General features: G+C 48.4%; 1 protein-coding gene across 16 annotated transcripts in view; it reads left to right on the top strand.

Moving 5' to 3' along the window:
* The window catches only part of IQSEC1 (IQ motif and Sec7 domain ArfGEF 1), a 282,649-nt gene that overhangs the window by 147,124 nt on the left and 113,711 nt on the right, over positions 1-21,814 (top strand). For 9 of the 16 annotated variants that reach the window (XM_072934947.1, XM_072934948.1, XM_072934950.1 and 6 more), the window contains one exon: positions 302-346. The exons of 6 other annotated variants lie outside the window; for them this stretch is intronic. In XM_072934947.1, the coding sequence (XP_072791048.1) occupies positions 302-346 (45 nt within the window). Of the gene's footprint in view, positions 1-301; positions 347-7,287; positions 7,729-21,814 lie in introns of those variants that run through there. One more of the 16 variants, XM_072934949.1, reaches the window with a different exon arrangement.

The following is a 21,814-nucleotide window of genomic DNA, read 5'->3' as shown; positions in this document are numbered from 1 at the left end:
AGATAACAGAAGGATGAAGTGCTTTTAGAATATTGAAAATTGATCAGCTTGTGGCTTATTCAGACAAATGTTTCTCTGATTCCCTCTTCTCTAATCTAAGAAAGGGTGACGGGTTTTTTGTTTGGGTGTTTTTATTTACTCTCACATTTAATGGCATGCTAAGTACTCTGAAATGTCAGTAAGAAGGAAGAGAATGTAAAGTTGTTGATATTTAAGGACATAGAATTTTTGAATAGTTCATGCTTTTAATTTGGTCTATACTTTAATGCTTCATAATTTTATTCTTTTGCTGTCACCTCAGGACTTCACTGGAAACAGGAAGCAGCGTCTCAACTGACCCACTCAGGTACTGTAGCAATCACAGTGGTGTCTGCAGGTTTGAGCTGCCAGAAATGCCCTGTTCTGCACCAGCTGCACATCTCACAGCTTCATCTTGCAGTGCCCAGCCAGCAAAGGCACTGACCTGCTGGCTGGATATTCCTCACAGTGGATAATTTGCTCTTTTCCGGGATTTCCAAGTTGAATTTCAGTTCTGGCTTCCAGCCCTGGGTTTGTTCTGGGTGGAGCACAAATGGGAGGGACAGAAGGTGTGGCACAAAGCACCTCTCTCTCAGGTTTGTACAACCTTCATGCTGCCAGTATTGGACCTGTCCTGTCCTGGCAGGTCTGTGCTGCTCTGGGGACACTTGTGTGCAGATGTCACGGGTGTCTCTGTTGCTCAGCATTTTGATAAAAGCACCCACCCTTCAGGGAGCTCTGTCACAGGAGGCAGGCCAGAAATGGAGTTTTACTTTGATCACTCCATTTAGAAAGAAATGTTTGGCCCTGTTAACACTGCATATCAAATGGGTACCTTGCATCTTTTATTCTCATCCCTACACACTGAAAAGTGCATCAAAGGCACAGACTTCCTTTGATGAAGCTGGGGCAGGGTCCCTCCCTCTCAGACTGGCAGCTGGTTTGGTACAAGTCCTCCTTTGGAGATGGTCTGGCTTGAGGATGTGACTTTTTCCCACATTATGTCATTTGAACCTTGCTTGAGCACAACGGTGGGAGCTGCTCTGTTTAACCTTATTCAAATTAAGGCCCCTCTGTAATTAATCTTCCATTATTACCCAGTGTAAAGTCTTCTGAAAGTGAAGCATTTGCCTTGTTGCTATTTCCTAGCAGCCTCCCCTCTGCTGTGATACTCCCTTTGTCCTCTCACAGCAGCACTGCAGCACGTTCAGTCCCCACTGTACTTCTGTCCCATTCCCAGTGTGATGGGAACACTGGGCCTTTGTCTGGCAGGACAATGCAGGAAAAATCCCAACTTCCCCCTGCTCTGCTCCTCTGCAAATCTGTTCTAGCAAGAGCACTGTGTTGCTGGTGTGTGATTTACCAGAGCCAGGTATTGCTGCCACCTTTATTCCAGGCTGGAAATAGATTTTATTACAATGTTTTTTCTTCAATGGAGTATTTTTTCCATGGGAGGAGGGCATCAGTGAGGAATATGGAGGAATTAGATGCATGCAGTAAATCCTTCTGAATGTTGAGGACTGGGCTGAATTAATACCTGGGGGTGACCAGACAAGGATCTAAAAAAGCCACTCTTTAACTACAATTTGAATAATTTTGTGAAGTTTAAAAAATAGGGAGCGAAACAATCACAGAGGAGAAACTGAAGAAAACTGTTGAGATTTTATCAGATAAAACTGAGAATTTTTCTTAGTGTTAAATAGTTATAGAGGGAAGAACATGTGATACCTAGTCCACTTCAGCAGGTCAAATAAGCCTGCTCTGGAACTGTAATTAGGCAGAATTAAGGCCATTATTTATTAAGTACAATGAAAGATAATGGAAGGCTTCTTCTTACTGGATGTGTTCTCATGAACCTGTTGAGCAAATTGGCCTTTGAACAACCCAGAAAATGGGATGCACCAATTAACGTGGCCCAATGTCCTGTCAGGTATTTCCTATTCAGGGTACTCTTTTTGCATTTTGCCTGCTCACAAATTTCCTGTCCCCATCACAAGGGACATTTCCCCTCAGTGAACCACTCAGCACTGGGAAGAGTAAAGGTTAATGTGAAAAATTTGCTTCTGTCCATCATAAAGAGGAAAACATTGGCATATTATATCTGTGTATATATTGGTTGGCACAATTTCTTTCATAGCCTGCACAGGATTTATTCTGGAAATTTTGAGTTGGCCTCTGTCAGCTTTCAGCTGGCATCTAAAAATATTTTGTTTCCTAATATCTAAATTTTAATGTGGCCCTTCTAGAGGGTTGAATTGCCAGGCCTGTTCCAAATTAGCTGGAAATCTAAATTTTTGAGCTCTGCAGATATTTGGGGCAGATTTGTCATCTTCTGTAGCAAATTGATCAGCCAGTGGTTGTGTGAGCCCAGAGAACAGATGTGCAGAAGGGACAGTCAGGATTAAAAGAACAGCAGAGTTCTTCCTACCCTTCTGCATGGATACTTTGGCAGCTGAGTGGCTTAATAACCAAAAATAAAGGGTGGGGTCAAAGTGATTAGAATTCATCTGTGGGGGAGTGCAGAACTCTGAAGCCAAAGAACTTTGTTTTGAGTTTCTGGAAGGTTTCTAGGCAGCAGAGCTGCCCTTCAAGTCAATATGGGAGGAAGAGACCTGGATTTATGTCCTGACTCTGTTGGCATCTCTGCAGAGCTTGTCACCAACACCTTGGGGTGTCCCTGCGTGTCCCCAAGCCCAAGGGCTCTGTGTGAGCTCTCCCACCCGCCCTGGTGGGGCAGGGATGCTCCAGGGGTGGTTCCCAGGAATGCCTGCAAGGGGCAGGGAGGGATCTGAGCTCTGATGTGGAAGCCACTTCCTGCACTTGTTTTTGTGTGCTGCGGTGTCCTGGGAGCAGCAAGGCCTTCCAGCCTTCGGGAAGAAGTTCAGCACCTCTGTGCTTGCCCAAACCCTGGGTTTGTAGCCCTGCTCTGTACTCCTCCCTTTTTAATGTGGTGTGTGCTGGGTATCGTGGATGAATATGGGATCCACACTGGCTGAGTCCCGTGAGATTCCTGAACTCCACAATACAGAGTGGCTACCATGAATTTTTGTGTGTGGCCAGTGGAGTATTTCACCCTGGAGTCTTGAAAGACTTGTGGAAAACAATTGAACCACTACAATTTCTGTGCTCCACCTAAATAGGGGATACGCTTTTTTTCTGGGGAAGTGAAATGTTTTTCAGGATTGTTCCTAGCATATCACTCTAAAAGTTTAACTGAGTAAATAACAGCAGTTCAATATTAGTGCTTTGTGAAAGACTGTCACCAGACAAGTCAATTTTCCTGGTCTGCCCAACTTTTGAAAGCAGTACAGCAGGAACTCCAGCAGGCACTAGCTTCATGCTGGGGTTATTTTATCCCTCAGTGGATTGTTTTCTTTCAGCCTCAGAGCTACAGGGCTTGGCAAGAAAACCACCCCTAAAAAAGGAGGTGGTGCAACGTTCGATTTCCACTTGGCCCTTTTTTTAGGGGCTGTTTTTGAAAGCCTTGTCAGAGGCTGAACTCTGAATGACTGCAGAAATTCTCAGCAAACTGCTTATGGCTCCAGTGCTGGAGCTACAGCACATCCAAAAATCCCTGCTTGCCCAAGGCCTGGGAATTGTAAGTCAAAGGTTTTGGTAAATGCCTTTCTGAAAGAACCAGTTCTACATCCCGGCTGAGCGTGAGATGAAGCTTAATTTCCTTTGTTGTTTTCCTCTGGAAGACAAGTGAAAATGAAGAACGTGTTGGGAGCATGGGGCCTTTCATTTGCAAAAGTCCTCATTAGCATTTTCTCTGCCAGGGTGGGATAATCGTGCTGGATGCTGTCAGGAAATCCATGGGTACATGGCTCCTATACTCCAAGCCCACTGCTTAGAAATAGATAATTAGGGTGATAAATGGGATTTTTTTTTTTTTTCTGAAAAGGATATGATGCTGAGAGAGAAATTGCTTTGCAATGTGAACAGACAAGGGGAACTTTCCTGAAAAGTCTCATTTCAGGACCAAATCTTTGGCTGGCGTCTCCTGAGCTTTCTTGTCTAGGGTTGGCTTTCCCCTTTTTCCTTGATCCTGGGAATAGCTGGCCTTGATTATGGGATGTAACCATTTTTTTTCTTTCTTTTTTTCTTAAAAAATACAGGCACAAAAATATTACAACAGGGAAAACTCAATTTCTTTTTTTTTTTATTTTTTTTTCTTGTGCTGTTTTTTTTTTTGTTGAGGTTTTTTGGTTGGGTTTGTTTGGTTTTTTTCTTTTTTTTTCTCCCCCTTTTTCTCCTTTTTTTTTTTTTTTTTTTTTAGTGGAAACAAAGGAAAAAGGATTTCCGTGCTGCTGCTGTTACCATCTTGGCAGTACCAAACCCAAGGCAGGAGGCAGTGCCAGGAGGTTGGGGCTCACCAGCAGCCACTGGGTCTCCAGGGCCTTCCCTCAGTTCCTCTTTAGATGAAATCACCCCGGAGAACAGGGGATGAAAAGCAGGGATGAAAGATTTCTGATAAGAAAATCTAAATCTCCTCATCGTGATGGAATCAGTGAATTGAAAATTGCCAAGCTAATGAAGCCCAAGGGAATATGAGTCCAGGAAGATAAATAGGCTTGGGTTTGGATAGTGTTTTGTGCTGTTGGGGGGGGATGTTGCTTCTCACAGATAACCAGTTGTGTTTGCTTAGGAGTCACCAGCTATGGTGCATCTCTGAAAGAAATCCCAGCAAATAAGTGCAGACAGCACAAAGAAAAGGGAACTTGAATGAAAATCTTCACAAGAAATTATTTTTTGAAAGGCCCCAGTCAAACAAATTTTTTCACTCCAAGTTGCTTTTCTCATGAGCTGCTTATTCCCACCACCTGCCCTGTCCTGTAGAAGGTGTTTTTAGGGAAATACCACACAAAGTGTGAACCCTGTCTAAGCATAACCCCCGGATTTCTTACTGCACTAAAGAAACTGCCAGTTCTTGCTCACATATATTTATAATTCCATTTAATTAAACTTACACAAGGCAGTTTTCTAAGAAGATTCAAGGCACTTCTGTAACTGCACAGTGACAATGAGGGAAACCAGAACCCCTAAATATAGCTTATATAGATCCCTAAATATAGCTTATTATCCAAGCACTTGGGGAACTAGATAGGTCCACATAGAAAAGAGCCTCAGGTTGAGGCTTAGAGGTTTGGTTTTCTCTGCATATTTTTGAAACAGCGTTAAAATTCTTGTGGCATTCTTACGGATGGGTTTGTGGGGATGTTTTATGGTTTGTTTGGGTTTTTTGGTTGGTTGGTTGGTTGTTGGTTTTGTTTTAAACACTTGTCCAAGTGCCAGAGCGGTTTTGAAGCATTTCATCAGATTATGCCTTTAGTTTTGTTGTTGTGACTGTTGAGCTCTCAAGTCCCTCTATACCTGTTTGACAGCAGTGCAAGCTGTAGCCTAGATGTTTCCTGACAAGGGTTTTCAGAAATGAAACAGAATCAGAAACAGCCAAATTGTAGCTGCTGGAAGAGTAAACTTACAGCACAGTGGACACAAGCATTTGTCTATGTCAGGACATTTCCTATTTAACAACAGCAACAATTTAAATTTTTTTTTAGATAATTTTTTAAAGATTTTTTTTCTTTTTTAGAGCTCTGTCTTGTGTGCCAGCCCTGTTTGTTGCAATGGAGCAGTTCTGTGCTGTTGTTAACTCGGAGTATCCTGTGAGCCTGGAGAAGGGGAGGGATGGGCACAGATCTCTGTTCTCTGACCAGGGACAGCAGCAGGGAAGGGCTGGAGGTCTGTCAGGGGAGGGTTGGGGTGGGGATCAGGGAAAGGTTCTTCCCCTAGAGAGTGCTGGGCACTGCCCAGGCTGCCCAGGGAATGGGCACAGCCCTGAGGCTGCTCCAGGAACAACACTGCCAGGGATGTCCAGGGTGGGATTGTTGGGGTGTCTGTGCAGGGCCAGGGGTTGAACTCATGATCCTTGTGGGTCTTTTCCATCCCAGGAGATTTATAGAATCCCAGACTGATTTGAGTTGGGAGGGACCTTAAAACCCAGCCCTTAAAGCCACCTCCCACTATTACAGGTGGTTCCAAGCCCTTCCCAGCCTGGCCTTGGGCACTGCCAGGGATCCAGGGGCAGCCACAGCTGCTCTGGGCACCTGTGCCAGGGCCTGCCCACCGTCCCGGGGAGAAATTCCCACCTCATCTCTGATCTAATCCTGCCCTGTGCGATTCCGTCCCAGAATTCTCACCCGTGGCAGTTCACGTTGGGATAGAGAGGAAAGAAGGAGGAGGAGGGGAGGGGAGGGACTTGGTAGAATTAGGCCACGGTAGAATATAGAAAATTTTAAACATTTGTGCTCCCGTCTTCTCAGAACAAAAGCAACCCGCTTTTATCGTGCCCGGCAGAGGTTTCGGTTGCAAACGCCGCTTCTGTGACACCCCCAGCCCGGGCAGCTCCGGAGCGGCTGCGGCTGTCGGGATGCCCCGGGATGCTCCGCCGGGATTCCCGGGGGGGCTGTCGGTGCCCGCCGGCAGGCTGCCTGTCCGTGTGTCCGTCCCGCCGGCAGGCTGCCTGTCCGTGTGTCCGTCCCGCCGGCAGGCTGCCTGTCCGTCTGTCCGTCCCCGCCGGCAGGCTGCCTGTCCGTCTGTCCGTCCCCGCCGGCAGGCTGCCTGTCCGTGTGTCCGTCCCGCCGGCAGGCTGCCTGTCCGTGTGTCCGTCCCGCCGGCAGGCTGCCTGTCCGTCTGTCCGTCCCGCCGGCAGGCTGCCTGTCCGTGTGTCCGTCCCGCCGGCAGGCTGCCTGTCCGTGTGTCCGTCCCGCCGGCAGGCTGCCTGTCCGTCTGTCCGTCCCCGCCGGCAGGCTGCCTGTCCGTTTGTCCGTCCCGCCGGCAGGCTGCCCGTCTGCCCGTCCGTCCGTCCGTCTGTCCGTCCGTGCCCGCTCTCGGGGGCTGTCCCGCTGCCGCCCGCGGCTCGGGGCTGGTTCATCCTCCCCCTGCGCTCCCTGGCACAGCGCGTTGGGAACCAGATAAGCACAGTCTGGTGTGTGAGCGGGAGGCTCTGAGCTCTTGCCTGCCTTTTGCTTTTTCTTCTTCTTTTTTTTTTTTTTTTTTTCCCTTTCTTCTCCCTTTCTCCTTTTTTCCGCTCCTTTTTCCCCTCCCCTGACGAGAAGCCCCCGGCTCCCGAGGTGCCGCAGACAATGGAGCTGATGTGCTGGTACAGGAGGAGCTGATTTACGGCGGGGAGAGGGGGGGAACAGGGAAAAGGGCAAACGCCTGCAGCCCGGTGTGCTGCTCACAGCTCTGCTCTGGGCACCGGGCAGTGCTGTCAGAGCCCACCGAGATCACTGCCTGCATTTCCCGAACTTCTGCGAGCCCTGAGGATGCTTTCCAAGGCTCCATCACAGCCCGCAGCTGGGATTTCTCCACGCTGTTAGTCTGAGGGGGGCTCAGAGCGGCCTAAAAGCCGAAAGGAGAAGCGGGATTTCTGTGTGACACCCGGCAGGACCGTGTGCTTTGGCAGAGACGAGTGAATTGGGTGACTTGGCGTGCTTTGTGCCGCTGTATGAGGGGGCTGCAGGTGCTGAGGGCTGCGGGGCGATCCCCGGCCCCGAGCGCCGCCCGCGGGGCCGCGGCTGCTGCCCGCGCCTGAGGGCCCCAGCCCGGCACTGCGCTGCAGAGCTGCAAAATGCTGAAGCTGAAGGCCTTCTGCTTGGATTACTGGCAGTTTTTATGTCTCCAGCCTCTCCATGGTTTCTATAAAAGGTAAGGAAACGTTAACTCGGCGATGCTCCTCGGCACATGATGCCACCGGGGTTTTTCCTCGCTGCTGTGCTCCCTGGGAGAAGGGAGAAGGGAGTGGTAGGCAGTTAATGAGAACTTGTGACAAAGATCGTAAAGCTGCTTTTTTTCATTTTTAAAATGGCATTAATTATCAGCTGCTGTTGTCTCTGTGTATGCAGATGTGAAGGTGAGGGTGCTGTTTGGTTTTAACCTCTACTTTAGGTCACATCACCTAACACTCGGGACTTTTTCTTCCCTGCTGTTTTATCCTTGGGCACAGTAGCTGTGCTGTAGTGTCCACACTGTACACCACACTGGCAGATTAACTGAAATGTCATGGGAGTTTATGGAACGCAGAGATGACCCTTTATTTCCCTGAGATATTTAGCAATATAATAGTTCATCTTTTCTCTCCCTCCCAGCACAAAGTACACATCAGAGTCATTCAGAGCAGTGGGCACTTCACTTAGACAGGTCTGACACCCAGCTTAAATGATTGATGGTGAATGGTGATCGTAAAGAATAGGTCTGGGTGTCAGATGCATTGAGCTTGTCTATTTAATGGAACAGCAAAATAAGCAATTCCATTTAACATGTCCCTGAACTTACCCTGATGCTTTTTAATCTACACTTCGTTTTCCTTACTCCTGATTTACACTGCTGAGCAGAGGGAATTGGATGGGTTTGAATTTGCTGGGGGGAAAGTGGGGAACCCGTCCTGTGAACAAAACCTGTGCGATTCTCTAAAACAGGATTCCGTTCTCCTTACGTACACTTTCTGCCCTGGCTACCTATTGTCAGCCTACAGAAAGTGCTTTGTACTAAATGCTAATTGCAGTTGAATTTTTTATGCAGCGACTGAAGGCTGGAAAAGGGAACTGTTCCAATCTTTTTCAAGGTTTCAGGGGTGCCCCGCATTTTCTGCATTGAGTAACACGGGACCTTCATCTGTGACCATTGGCTTGTGGAGTTTCAAAAGATAGCTTTATTCTCCTCTCTTTGGATTTTTCACAGATTCCACTGCCAAGCCAAAAAATTCCCAACCTAGTCTCAGCCCATTGTGATGTTTTCCTTGCTGAGAATCCCTATAAAATAATAGAGGTTGAGCCAGACTGTTTTGACACAAATAAATACTAAACTTGAGCCTTCTGTCTTGGATTCCTGGCGAAATCCCAGCTTTGTGGCAAATGAATTACCGGGGAGTTATTCTACATCTCCTAATGGACACCCTTGCAATAGGGCTGCCCATTTATTTCTTCCCAGAGAATTAATTTACTTGCCATCACAGCCTGGATGTGCTTGAATCTTCTGTCTGCATGAGCAACACTAAAACCAGGCCTTAAGCACTTCAGTATCACAGAGAAGCACTTTGTTCTCATCTTTTTGAGAAGAAAAGAAAATTGAAGGAAAGTTGCGACTTCCTCGCGTTTGAAATAAAATCATTTGTTGGTTAAAGCACAAACAAGTATGAAAAGCTTCAGAATAACAAACCTTAAATGCAAGGAAGATCATCTGAAAAAGAAAGAAAAAAACTTTCTGGAGACTTTCAATTACTGTTTATTAGTGACTGTAAATCGTTTAAAATGCTCTTGGAAAAGAGCCCAGGGGCAGTGGGGAGGGTTTGTGTGTACCCCATGAATATAGTTCCTGTTTTTATGTATAAAATGAGGTAACAGATAACAAAAACAGGACTCGGGTAACATTTCCATGGAGTGACCATGCTCTTTTCTTCTGTGCACTGCCTGACCCTGATTTTCAGTTGCAGTCACTGCTCAGAGCTGTGGAAAATGTTCCTGGTTGCTTTGGAAGCTGTGACTTGCTGCTCCATGGTGGGATGTCCAGCTGTGTTTTCCAGCTTTTATTATTCAGGGAATTCTTGTGGGTTCGTGTTCAGAGAAGGGAACGGCGCTGTGGAAGGGTTTTGGGGTACCAGGAGCAGCTGAGGGAGCTGGGAAGGGGCTCAGCCTGGAGAAAAGGGGGAACAGGGGGGACCTGGTGGCTCTGCACAGCTCCCGACAGGAGGGGACAGCCGGGGGGGTCGGGCTCTGCTCCAGGGAACAGGGACAGGAGGAGAGGGAACGGCCTCAGGCTGGGCCAGGGCAGGCTCAGGGTGGATATTTGGGAAAATTCCTCCATGGAGAGTTGTCAAGCATTGGAGCAGTGCACTGGTAGAGTCCCTGTCACTGCAAACGTTCAGAACACACATGGATGTGACGCCTGGGGACATGGGGCAGTGGTGGCCTTGGCAGTGCTGAGGGAATGGTTGCACTTGGTGATCTTAAAGGCTTTTCCAGCCAGAATTCAGTGATTCTGGTTCTCCTGCCTGGCCTGGACAATTCTGATTTTTGGTATAATTTTATCTTGCTCTGGGCTGCACTTCCATGGAAGTGAAATCCATGGGCTTGAAGAGAATTCCGTGCAGGGTGTGGTGGGGTTTGTGGTGGCCCCACTGCCCAGAACTGTGGGGCTGGGAGAGATGGAGGACAAGGAAAAATGAGCTGTTCCCCCTCCCTGGCTTGGCTGCAGTGCCAGCTGGGGCACTGCAAGCAAACACTGAGCCTGGGTGATGGGAGAAAGGAGAACTAGGACAGGTTTGCAAGTTTATTTATGTATACAGGGAAAAAAATCCAGCTCCAAAATAGCAAGCTGGGCATGTGGCACTCCTAAAGAAATGCCAGGTAAGGGCAGAGCTCTCTCTGTAGCACGTGTGAGAGAGCTTCTCTGGAGTTTGTTCTCTCAACACAGCCAGGGGAGGGGCAAACTGGGAGAAATTCACCAACCACACTTTCAGTTCCTTGAATTTGGCAGCACCTGCAGTCACCAGGACTTTGCCCATCTCATGTACATTCACAAAACAAAGCTACTGAAAGGTAACAGTGCTTGTGCCTCCAGTAATGTGGTTGTGAACCAGCAGCCTGATTTATCCAAATGTCTGCAAATTGCACAAAGCAAAACGAGATTTCAGTGCTCTTCAGTTGCCAGTAACACCGAGTGCATTTTGGTCAGAAGCCCTCACTGGAGGGCTGCTTTTGGTACCCTCTAAATGCAAACACTGAGGGTGCTGAGATGTGTTTCTGTGGCAGAATAAAGTGTCAGATGAGCAAATCACTGTCGGGTTCCTATGGGCTTGGCAGGAGGAACGTCTCATGCTTTGTTTCCAGGATTATTATAAACCCATGTGAGCCCAGGTTTAGCCTGTGAAAGTGAAGATTTTCCTTAGCCAGGGGGGAGAGCTCCGTGCTGTGCTGCTGCCAGCTGGTGGGTAATAGCCCAGGCTAGAAATTGTTACCATTAGCATTGCATTAAAGATCAAGCAGAAGGTGAGGAAATATGTGACTGGCACCGAGGGCAGCTGTAATCTGCAGATTTTCCCTCCCAGAGTGTCTTCTCTCTTCTGGCTAAAACAGGAGGATTTCAAAAAACAGAAAGCAACTGCCAAGTTTGTAAAGGCCGTTTTATTGGAACGCCTTGTTTGACAAACAAAATTGTTTTTAAATTATTTCTTGTCATTTTCAATTTTTCTTTCATTGGTTTGGTCTCTCTAAAGGAGGCACGAGTCCCTTCCAGAGCAATTATGGCCATTTGTAATGAGCCACCCCAGTGGAATAAGCAAAGTGAGAGGTGGCTGGCTCTTTGAAGCCAGGGATTAGCTGGAATTGTTTCCACACCCTTCAGCTGGGACTCACAGTTCCAGCACCCTGCTTCAGGGTAGGGTGATTCATGTGCTTGAGCCCATCTCTGGGTAAAATAGGTCTGTATTGTGGTGTATGATTCATTCCCATGAGGATGCTTCAGTGTTGATTAAAAATGAAAATGCTTTCATGAATTGGCTTGCTAGGAGCAGCTGACTGCTGCCAGCCTGGAATATCAGAGTATCTGAGTGTCAGAAGCCACTCTGATATTGCACTCTGCCGGGCACCTGCAGCTCTGTGCTCATCCTCTCTGCCACTCTCTTATCCTAGATAAATGTGTAGTATTTGAAGCCATGAAAGGAATTGCCAGCCTTAATTTAGATGCTGTTTCAAAAGCAACACACGGGCTTGAAGTGATCTGTGTCAGGGCTGTCCTTTGGGTTAACTCTTTGTTAAAAAGAATGTGCTTTGAGAGGCTTTGTTCCTCACTCCTTGTGCTGCCAGCGTGGACTCTGCTCTGGGGTTGTGTGAGGTGGCTTCAGATGTGCGGGTGACTGGCACAGAGCAGTGCTGCTGCTCCCTTTAAGGGAAAGGCAGCATAAAAAAAGGGTGTAAAGAACTCCCTGGCCATGGGTCACTACATAATTAAATTCATTATTTAAAAACAGATTTAATGAAGGCGGAAAACTTATGTACAGTCCTATAATCCCACATTCCTGGTGGTGATGGCTGCATACTAATTAGAAACCTCAGGAACAGGGATAAGGGGAAAAATCCTTGAAGTTCTGGTTCATGAAGGCAGGGAAGTGCTTTTGCACAGTGCTGGACAGTGGTGTTAGTGGGTTTGTGCTGCTGTCACTTAAACTTTTTTAAAGAGCTCCTTTGCAGCATCTCTAACAAAACAAAAGCAAAGTGGGTGGGGAGAGTTACTGGAGCTCTGCCTTGAACTTGCATTTGGAGTTCACCATATATGTTGGTAGAAACAAATAGTTTGCTTTCACTCGACAGTGACTTCATCCAGAGCAGGGCTGAGTCATGTGCCTCTGGAGCAGCTCCCTCTCCAGAGGATCCTTCGGCCAGGCTGCTGCAGCTGCAGAGCAGCTGAGAGCTTCCCCCACCTCCCAAACCCACCTCTTCTGCAAGCACAGCTTGGAAATAGCACACATTGCAGTATCCCCACCATCAGCATAGAAATGATTAGGAGCAAATGCTCAAATAAACACACAAAGTAGCAAAAATGCCTTAAAAGCCATCAGAGGATTGCTCTGTGCTCAGGGAAGTGATTCTGAGTTGAGAAATTTAAATGAAAACACACCAAATACCTGCTAGTGTGGTGGAAGCCTTCCTTGCCATGTCACTAATGGTCCTGTGTGTGAAAGTCTTTGTGCAGGTGTTCATTGCTCACCTGCCTGAAAGCCACACTTCTGCTTTGCCTGCTTCACCTCTGCTTCCAGCGAGGTGTGCAGAGGGTTTGGGCTGGGCCAAGCCCTGCACAGTCTGTTGGGCTGTGATGCCTCTCCCTGGAGCAGTGGTTAAACTGGGTTTCACACCTGACTGTTCTTTGTGTGTGTACCTGCCTTTTCCCCACCTTTCCCTTACCTATCCCTCTCCCTTTCCCTCCCTTTTCCCACCTTTCCCCATCCTGCCTTTCCCCACCTTTTCCCACCTTTCCCCTGCCTCTCTGCAATCCTCATGACATCAATTCTCCAGGCTTCCTAAAACTTTCAATTTCTCCACCCCCTTCCCTCTCACCCAGGAACCATCTGGGAGCCCTCAGGTTCTCCCTTCCTCACTCTTGCACAGATTTTAACCTTCCACAGACAGCTTTGAAGGCTGATGTGGGGATTTTTTGGAACTGGGGTGCCTGTGCTAGGGGTTCCTGCCCTTTAGGTGGATCCCTGGAGCACTCAGAGTTTGCCAGGCTTTTCTTTCCCTCTCCAGTCTCCTGTATTTGGATGCAGCTGATGGGCAGCCCCTGGAGCAGTCACATTTTAATTGTGCCTCTGGCTCTGTGCCCTGCAGAGGGGAATTGGAAGCTTTTTGAGTTCCTTTGATCATTGTCCAAGTCTGAGTCACAGCACAGGGAGCCCGGTGGTGGCCTAGAGACATCCCAGGAGTCTCTCAGAAGCTGCAGCCTGGAGGGTGCTGGAGGGGCTCTGCCAAGGATCCCAAACTCTCCACCTTTTGGGGGTGAGGGGAGATGCCCTTTAGCAAAATGCCAAGTCCAGGCTGGCTTTGTTCCCCAGCAGGACTGGCATGTGCATGTCACTGCTGTCAGCTCCCAGGAAACACCAGGGTTTGCATTTCCTTAGGAATGTTTGTGAAAAGCAGCGAAGGAAGTTTCAAAGGGAATGGAAGAAAATGCAGTGAAGGTTGGGAGGAAATACGTGGTGAAGATACTTTATTAAAACCTCCTAAGTCAAAATGTTGGCTTGTTGCAGGTTGAAGGTTTAAAGATGCCCCAAGTAGTCCAAAAATCCAGAATGCTTTTTGAGAGAAAAATTCAAACTCCGTCTATTTGTATGACTCCTTGCAATCCTTAATTGGTAATAGCTGTTGTATAAGGGGAGTGCTACCTAAGTTAAAAATAGGTCTGGGACTGCACTGGCAACCCAAACCAGGCTGGCTCCAGCAGTCACGTTTTCCTTTTGTCAAATTACCTACAAATGTAACGTACATCAGGACAGAAATGCTGTCAAATCCTGGTTTGGGACCATTTCATTGTGGTAAAGCTTCAAAAATCCAGGCAAATTGTGTTCCTGAGCCCTGAGGGCTGCAGCAGGGCAGGTTCCTGTGGCAGGGATGTTGTGCTGAGCTCGCTGAGGCTGGGGCTGGGCACAGGGGCTGCACTGATCAGCTCACACACCGAGGGGATGCTGCCAGCCAGGGCACGCAGCTTCATCCAAAGCCAGACCAGAACCATTGTCCTGGCTGCTGCTTTGCTCTGGGCTCCTCTCCCTGCCTGCACCCACCAAGCTCTGCTTACCCTCCTGCAGGCCCTGCTGCCGAGCAGAAGTGAATCTCCAGAGGGGGGAGAGTGATGGAGTGTGAGACTCCAAATTAAGCCCTGCCTTTCTATTAATAGCATTTAAAAGTAACACACCACCTCCAACTTGTAAAGGAACCTCAGCTCCAGCATTTTTAAATACTTAGAGTGATTTATGTCCCTCGTGGTGTCTTTGCCTGCAGCAGCTTTGTTTCCAATGTGAAAATTAGAAAAGAGATTAAAAACGTCCCATTTCTCAGAAATGGCCTCAAGCTGTGCCAGGGCAGGTTTTTGGTTGGAGATCAGGAAAAATTTCTTCACTGAAGGGGTTGGAACAGGCTGCCAGGGCAGTGGTGGCGGGATTTAGATGTGTGGATGTGGCACTTGGGGACATGGATCAGTGGTGGCCTTGGCAGTGCTGAGGAATGGTTGGGCTTGATGACCTTTGAGGGCTTTTCCAACCTAAGTGATTCTGTGATTCTATTCTGACTTTTCTTCCCTCCCCAGCCCCCAGAACTGGGGTTTTCAGGGATTTCTAACTGCTCTCCATTGCTCTGGGTTCCCTTAGGAATCAAAACCATTGGGGGAATCCCATTATTGTCCCTAAAATGGCTTGCATGTGCTTGGCAGTGGCCAGGTTGAGGGCTTTGGCAAACTTGGTGCATTTTTCCCAGTGTTTCTGTGATATTGATTATTCCAGTTGTTTTCCCTGCCTTGCATCAGATCCCTGTTCCTGTGTGCAGTCAGCAGAACCAAAGCTGTTTGTCTGTCTTCTTGTTCCAGGCTGCCTTGGTGCGAGCCCTCCTGCATCAGCATTTGCAGCTCCCCTGCAGCCCCAGCAGCTGAGCAGAGCCTTTCTGCTGATCCTGCAGTTCATGGGAACCCACGTTCAGCTGCCTCCACTGTATGCTCAGCTCCCAAAAGCCACAGCATCATCTCCGAGTTAGTGGTTGTGGCTGTTGGAATTAAAGATTTCCTCCTAGAAGAGATGCAAAATGTTTTGCAAAGCTGAGAGTCGCTTTCCCTGATTTACAAGCAGCAACATGCAGGTCCAAGGCATCCAGTGTGGCCACTAGTGGTGCTGGGTTTGGGAAAAAAACAGTCCTGAAGTGGGAAGAAATTTTGGAAGGAGGCAGAACTTCTCCTTGCACCTTCCTGTTGCACACTGGGAGGACTCAAGAGCTTGTGTTACATGGGGCACTGTCATGGGTCCAGGCACACAGAGCTGCAGAGAGGGAGAGCTGCTGTGCGTTCTTGCAAGCAGGGCAGAGCTAGGAAAGGTTTCCAGGGAGAAAAAAAATCAGCAAATGAATAAATCCGCGCAGGGAGTTGAGCACGGGTGGGTGCAGTGATGTGCTGCGAATGGAATCTGTTTTATTGCAAGGGCAAGAGATAAGTGATGAAGTTCTCATCCGCACCCAGAGGGGAGGAACAGCCCAGGCAGGCAGCTCCAAACAGCCCAGCCTGTGTCAGTGAGTGTGGGGCTACAGTGTCACTGCAGGGCTGACAAGAGGTGGTGATGGGTGCACAAAATGGAAAATCCATGGCCAGGGCAGACACGGCCCCTGCAGTGCTGGGGCTTATCCTGTTTGCCTTCCCTTCATCCTTGCCCTGAAGGCAAAGCAAACAAGGCTTCAGAACTGTGAAATTACTTGACATGCAAATGTATGCCTTGTTTGGGGCACGGTGATGTCGCTGGAACAAAGGGAAGAGAAGTAAATAGCCGGACAAAAGCCTCACTGTCCCACTGCTCCTGGAAAAGCTCCTCTGTTCTCAGTGGGATTGTTCTGGCTACTGACAAACAGCTCATGTGCCTCAGTTCCTCTTGGCCATCCTTTGTGGGACCTCCTCGCTGGTGGTACTCCAGAGGAGCTGCTTTTGAGAGACAGGATCAGGTTCTATATCTCCAGTTGTTCACAGCACTCAGCAGCTATTCCCTGGTGCTGCTGGCACATCCAGCCAGGCCCTGCCCTCCCCAGGCTTTGCAGGATGCTGTGGGCTTGAGTATTCCTCTCAAATATCATCCCAAGGAGCATCTCACACCAAGCCTTTCTTCATATTTGCAGCAGAATAAATAGCACTTTCTCACAGCAGAGATTTAATCACAGAACTGAGCTATGACTTATATTAGCTTATGACGTGATTTGCACAGTGTGCAGCATTTTCTGGATGTGTATTATATGTATTTCCTGCAGAATAATAATAGTAGTAACAACAACAACAACAGCAACAACAAAAATAATAACATTCCCTACTTGCTTAGAGGAGAAGCTATTTGGATTTGTCCAGGTCTTCTGGGAAATCGGTGGGCAAGCTCAGCTCAGGAGCTGAAATACTCTCTACACTATGTAATGGTCTGGTTTTCATGGGAAGTGCTGCAGCAATGATATTAAAACCAAACCAAGTCAAAAACCAGTCTCCCCGCAGCATCTCACCTCTGCCTCGTGGTGTTCCCACGTTGTTTTAATTCCTTTGGTCGCTGGTTGTCCACAAAGTTTAGAAACGTGGCTGAAGGAGGTGATGAATACTCTGCTCTATTCTGCTCTCTTGTAGAACTCGTTCCACTGAATCTATCTTTAGAGATAAAAACACTATTCCTGCAGATGTTGGTGCTGTCAAAATATTGGGACTGCAGGGGAATCAAGGAGGGTGTAATCTAAATACATCAATTGCACTGAGGGCTCAGCATTGGGCTCAAAGAGAGGGAGCGAGCTGGCACAGCTGAGGGTGCTGTTTGATACCTCTGTGCTGCACAGAAAAGCAACTATGGCTTTTATTCTCTTTATATAATGGGTTTATTTATGCCAGATGAAATCTTGCACGCGTGCAGGGTACAAAAACCAGAAAATCTCTCCTGTAGGCACTTCATCTCTGAAGTTAGGAAGGGAAGGAGAGGGACAGGGTTCAGCTGGGCTGCCTGAACTTACGTAGCTTTTTCCAGTATTGAAATATATTTCTGTGATTATGTTAGGAACAGATGTATAAAAGTTTTCTAATGTAATTTTCCTTCATTAAGGCAGCTGATTTAAATGTACGGTGTGCTGCGGAACTTGGTGTGACTTTTCCTAACCAGCCATCAATAGCTTGCTCCAGGAACAATTATCAGGAACTCCTAAAGCAGAATGTATTTCAAAGAGTGGGAACAGTCATGAGACCCTGGGCAAAATGGCCTTAGAGAAAATGGAGTTATGCAACAGCAGACAGTTAATCACAGGCTGATTCTGCTCTGTGAAGAAACAGCATGAACTTGGTTTCTTGCTTAATTAAGTTTTATAATATAAACATGCATCTGATGTCCAGAAGGGCCCCTGATAATGGTGCTGTTGACCTGTGCAGAGAAGGGAGCATGGGCTGAGCAAAGGCTCAGGGAACTTTAATCTGTCGGAGCAACAGCTCTGACTTTCAGGGTGGTCTTGGAGATGCCAGGGCAGGATTTAAAGGGCTGCTCTCTACAACAACAGTAACAATAAAGTTTTTGCCATGTGAGTGTGTGCTGGGACTTTAATTCATTGAAACTTTTGGCAATAAATGCTGTGTGTTTAAACTTATTCAGCACAGCAAAAGGATTCCACATACATAATCTATTTTTGGACTTCTTTTGTTGATTTGGGGGTTTCTTGGGTTTTATCAGGGGTTTTTTGTTGATTGATTGGTTGGTTGGTTTGGGGTTTCTTTTGAATCAGATCTTGCCATTGTACTGTTGCTGTCATTTCCAGGCTGTGTCACAGCTGATACTCACCACTGAAAGCCAGGACTTCTTTGTATGCCTTCAAATCCAGCTTTGGAAAATGACTCATTACTTTTTTTTGGCACCAAAAAGTTTATTACAGTACACAGAAAATTTTGCAAACAGCTGAGGGTTCCACCAGCCTGAGGCATTTGATGGAGCATGTCCTGGGTTAGCACTTACAGCTCTCGTAAGGGCTTTTCTAGGGCAGTGTTACTGGGCTGGGGAGGGGGTTTTGAAGTGGAATAAATGGGAATAACTTTCTGCAGGTGCTGCCTAGGTAGAGTTTTCTGATTTGGCAGCTCAGAGCAGCGAGTGTAACACGGAGCTTTCTGAACAGCCTCTAATAATCTTTTCTGGCTTGCAAATAATGTAAACACCGAATCTTATAAATCACTGGAGAAAGGAGTAACCCGAGACTGCAGATGGGAAAGCTGCCTTGGCTGGGAGCTGGCTGGAGTGGAGGTCGGAGGAATCCCTGGGAGCTGGTGAATCAGAGCTGGGGCTGGCTCTGCTGCGCTGCCGAGCCCTGTCCGGCTGCGGGGGCTCCTCACCTCTGCACAGCCCAGCATGAAGGGGGATGGCAGTGCCGTGTGGAACCTCATGTGGAAGTACTGCATTTCTGTCAGGACCATCAGGTACGGGGGCATTTGTAAAACTTTGTTTTGGGAGGCTCAAGGGTTCATGTGTGGGAGCTCGCCCGTGCTGCTGCTGGGCTCCTGCTCCCTGCGGAGTTAACTCTCAGCCTGAGAGGCTTGTTAAGGTTCATTTTTCTTCCTCAGACTTACAGACTTATACTGAACATTCAAAAAAAAAAAAAAAAAAGGTTATCGCAAAAAAATCTTCCAGGAACGTGGAGTTTTCTGTCTCATTTGCAAGCAGGAGAAAATAGGAATATGAATGAAAGCTTATTTCAGGGAGTGAAAAATCAGAAATTTTGCTTTTTTCCTGAATGCTTGCCTGTCATAATCTTCTATCTCCCAAATCCAGAGGTTGAGCAGCTGTTCTTGGCATTCTGCAAGCATCACTTGTGGGGAAGGGGGGTGAAAGGAAGGTGGCTTTTCGGGCAGGACAGACCCCTGGGCTCAGTGCCTGTTGTCTCCAGGCTGGTGTGGTCTGTGAGCCCAGCTGGGCAGAGCAGGGGCTGGAGGAGGAGCTGGGCTGTGGGTGCTGAGCCTGGCTGGGCACAGCCCGGGCTGTTGGACACTGCTCCCTGCCAGGAGCAGCTGCCCAGGATTCCAGCAGAGCTCATGGCAGGAATGGAGAGACACTTGATGATTGTGCATCCTCACCGGGATTTTTTGTACATTTTTAAATAGTTTCCCCATCCCATGCCTTGGTTTCTTGTGGGGGCACAGCTGTGTGGGCTAAGTGATACCTTTGGCCATGCCAGGTCCCCTGGAGAGGTCGTGTAATCCAAGTAATTGCTGCATTTCACACTGCATAATTATTCTGGGTTGAGGAAATAGTTTAGAGAGCCTGAATTTCTGCGTGGACTCTCATTACAGCTCCGAATGAGACTGTGGAAGGTTTTTTATCAGGCTATTAAAATAAAGCTAAGAAATCCCTTAGTTCGCAGCAGCATCAATATAATAGAAACTGGCAATAATCCCCAAGAGAGGATTCGATTAAGATAAAAATAATTTTATTTATGATCTGGGTTTAGAACCAGAAGCAGAGGGAAAGCCTGAAAGAAGCACAAGTGCAGTCTTTGCAGCCCAGATGTTAATCCCAAACTTGGTGCCGCTGGAACTGCCTGAGACAAATCCTGTGCAAACCCCTCAGCCCTGAGGGTGGGTGATCCTAAGAAAACTGAACTTTAAAAATTCCTAGGAGGCCTGGGTGTGGTGATTTTCCTGAAGTTTGACAAGCAAACTGTGATGTCCTGTAAACAGCCAGTTCTTTATTTCATCAGTGACCTTAGTGCTGTGTAGGGTGGGTTGAATATTAGCTGAGTTATTCACAGCAGGGCTTATTTATAGAGCTGTTGGTGGCTCTCACAGGCAGTGAAATGCAGAGTAACAAGAGGATTTTCAGTGAATGTTTTTGGTTGCTTTGACAGATGCTCTCTTCCTTTGGCAGCAACACCAAGAAGTTAAAGAGAATAAAAACCCCGGTTTTCCTTTATGGAAAAAGTTCTCTACTACCCTAAGTTGCTTTTCTGACACAAATTCAGAGACCCTGAAACTCCCCCTGTGTTTTGGGAGACTCCAGCAACCCCTGGGGCTCAGGTTCTCATCCATGCTAGCCCTTATCCCTCTCTGCCTCTTTTCTGGGTGGCTCTGGAGCCTGTGCAGCGCTCGCAGGAGGTTCCAGCGAGCCTGGCTGTGCTGTGGGGCAGCAGAGGGGGTTTGGTGGGATCTCCCTGCCCTGTTTGATCCTCGCTGCCCACCCAGTGCCCCACGCTGGGCACCAGCCCGTGCCTCCTCTACACTGGGCCGCTTGTCCCGCAGCCTGATGAATGAGGGCATTGGTGCCTGCCTGAGAAAACAGCCCCGCTCCAAAAGGAAAATGAGGCTTTAGGCTTGATCTTATTTGCATTGGACTGCAGCAGCTTTAGGAAAACATCTTTGACTGAGCCTTTGTTGCCCGAGCTGTGGCCTGCGGGCCTTGGCCACGTCCTGAGGCTGCAGGGCCCAGCCTGGGCCAGGGCTGCCTGAGGGACAAATGGCTGCAGAGAGAGGGTGTCAGGCCCAGGAGAGTCATAGGTGGTGCTGGAATAACTCAGGAGAGAGCAGTGAGGAAATACACTGCGCTGCCTAGAAATAATGGTGCCTTTTTTCCCGCTGGGGGCTGTTGGCCAGCTCCTAGAGCGCGGTTGCAAAAGTTAAAAAGATGAAGGGATTTCTCTGCTGTTGTGCCAAAGCTGAGCTTGTTGCACTTAACATGGAACTTGTGTCCTTGCAGAGCTCACTGCTCTGAGCCAGGGGAGCCTCGCTACTGCCAGGTTATTTCCCAAGGCACAGCAGGGGAGAGTCCCACCATGGCCTGGGTTGAAAGGGACCCTTAAAACTCATGCAGTCCCTCCCCTGCCATGGCCAGGGACGCTTTCCAGGGACACCTTCCACAGTCCCAGGCTGCTCCAAGCCCTGTCCAGCCTGGCCTTGGACGCTGCCAGGGATCCAGGGGCAGCCACAGCTGCTCTGGGCAAGAGAGGCAGGGTTTGGCTGACCCCCACAGCAGAGAACAGGGCAATCCCCCAGCCCCAGGACAGTGCCCAGCCAGAGCCGGTGTTCCCAAGGGGAGAGTTACCATTCCTGTCCTGGCACTGGGGAGGTGCAGGGTGATTGTCCCTTCCCTTGCCCAGCAGTGGCTTGTGCCACACCAGCCTGGAGACAACAGCCACTGAACCCAGGGTTTTGTCCTGCCCGAAAGGCACCTTCTTTCCACCCCCCTTCCCCACAAGGAAGGCGCAGGGGGTGGCAGTGGCTGTGCTGTCACCACAGCCCCACCACAAGTCCCTCTCCCAGCCCGTGTGCCCAGGGTGACACTGTCCTTCAGTCCTCTGAAGGCTCTGAAGTGAGGGGCTGTGGCACTAAAAAGCCGTGCTCTCCTCCTCTGGGAGCCTGCACTCGTGATATTTGCAGGTGGAAAACTTCCCCAAAATCAGGGAGTGGGCAGAGACTGGGGAAGCACTCACCATTTGTTTCTGCTACAGCTGCACTTCAGTGACCCCACAGCTGGGGACAGGCAAAGGCACAATCAGGGAATGGCTGGTCTGTA

The sequence above is a fragment of the Taeniopygia guttata genome, chromosome 12 (genome assembly GCF_048771995.1).
Source record: "Taeniopygia guttata chromosome 12, bTaeGut7.mat, whole genome shotgun sequence".
NCBI lineage: Eukaryota > Metazoa > Chordata > Aves > Passeriformes > Estrildidae > Taeniopygia > Taeniopygia guttata.
This window is presented reverse-complemented; position numbering and strand designations above follow the sequence as displayed.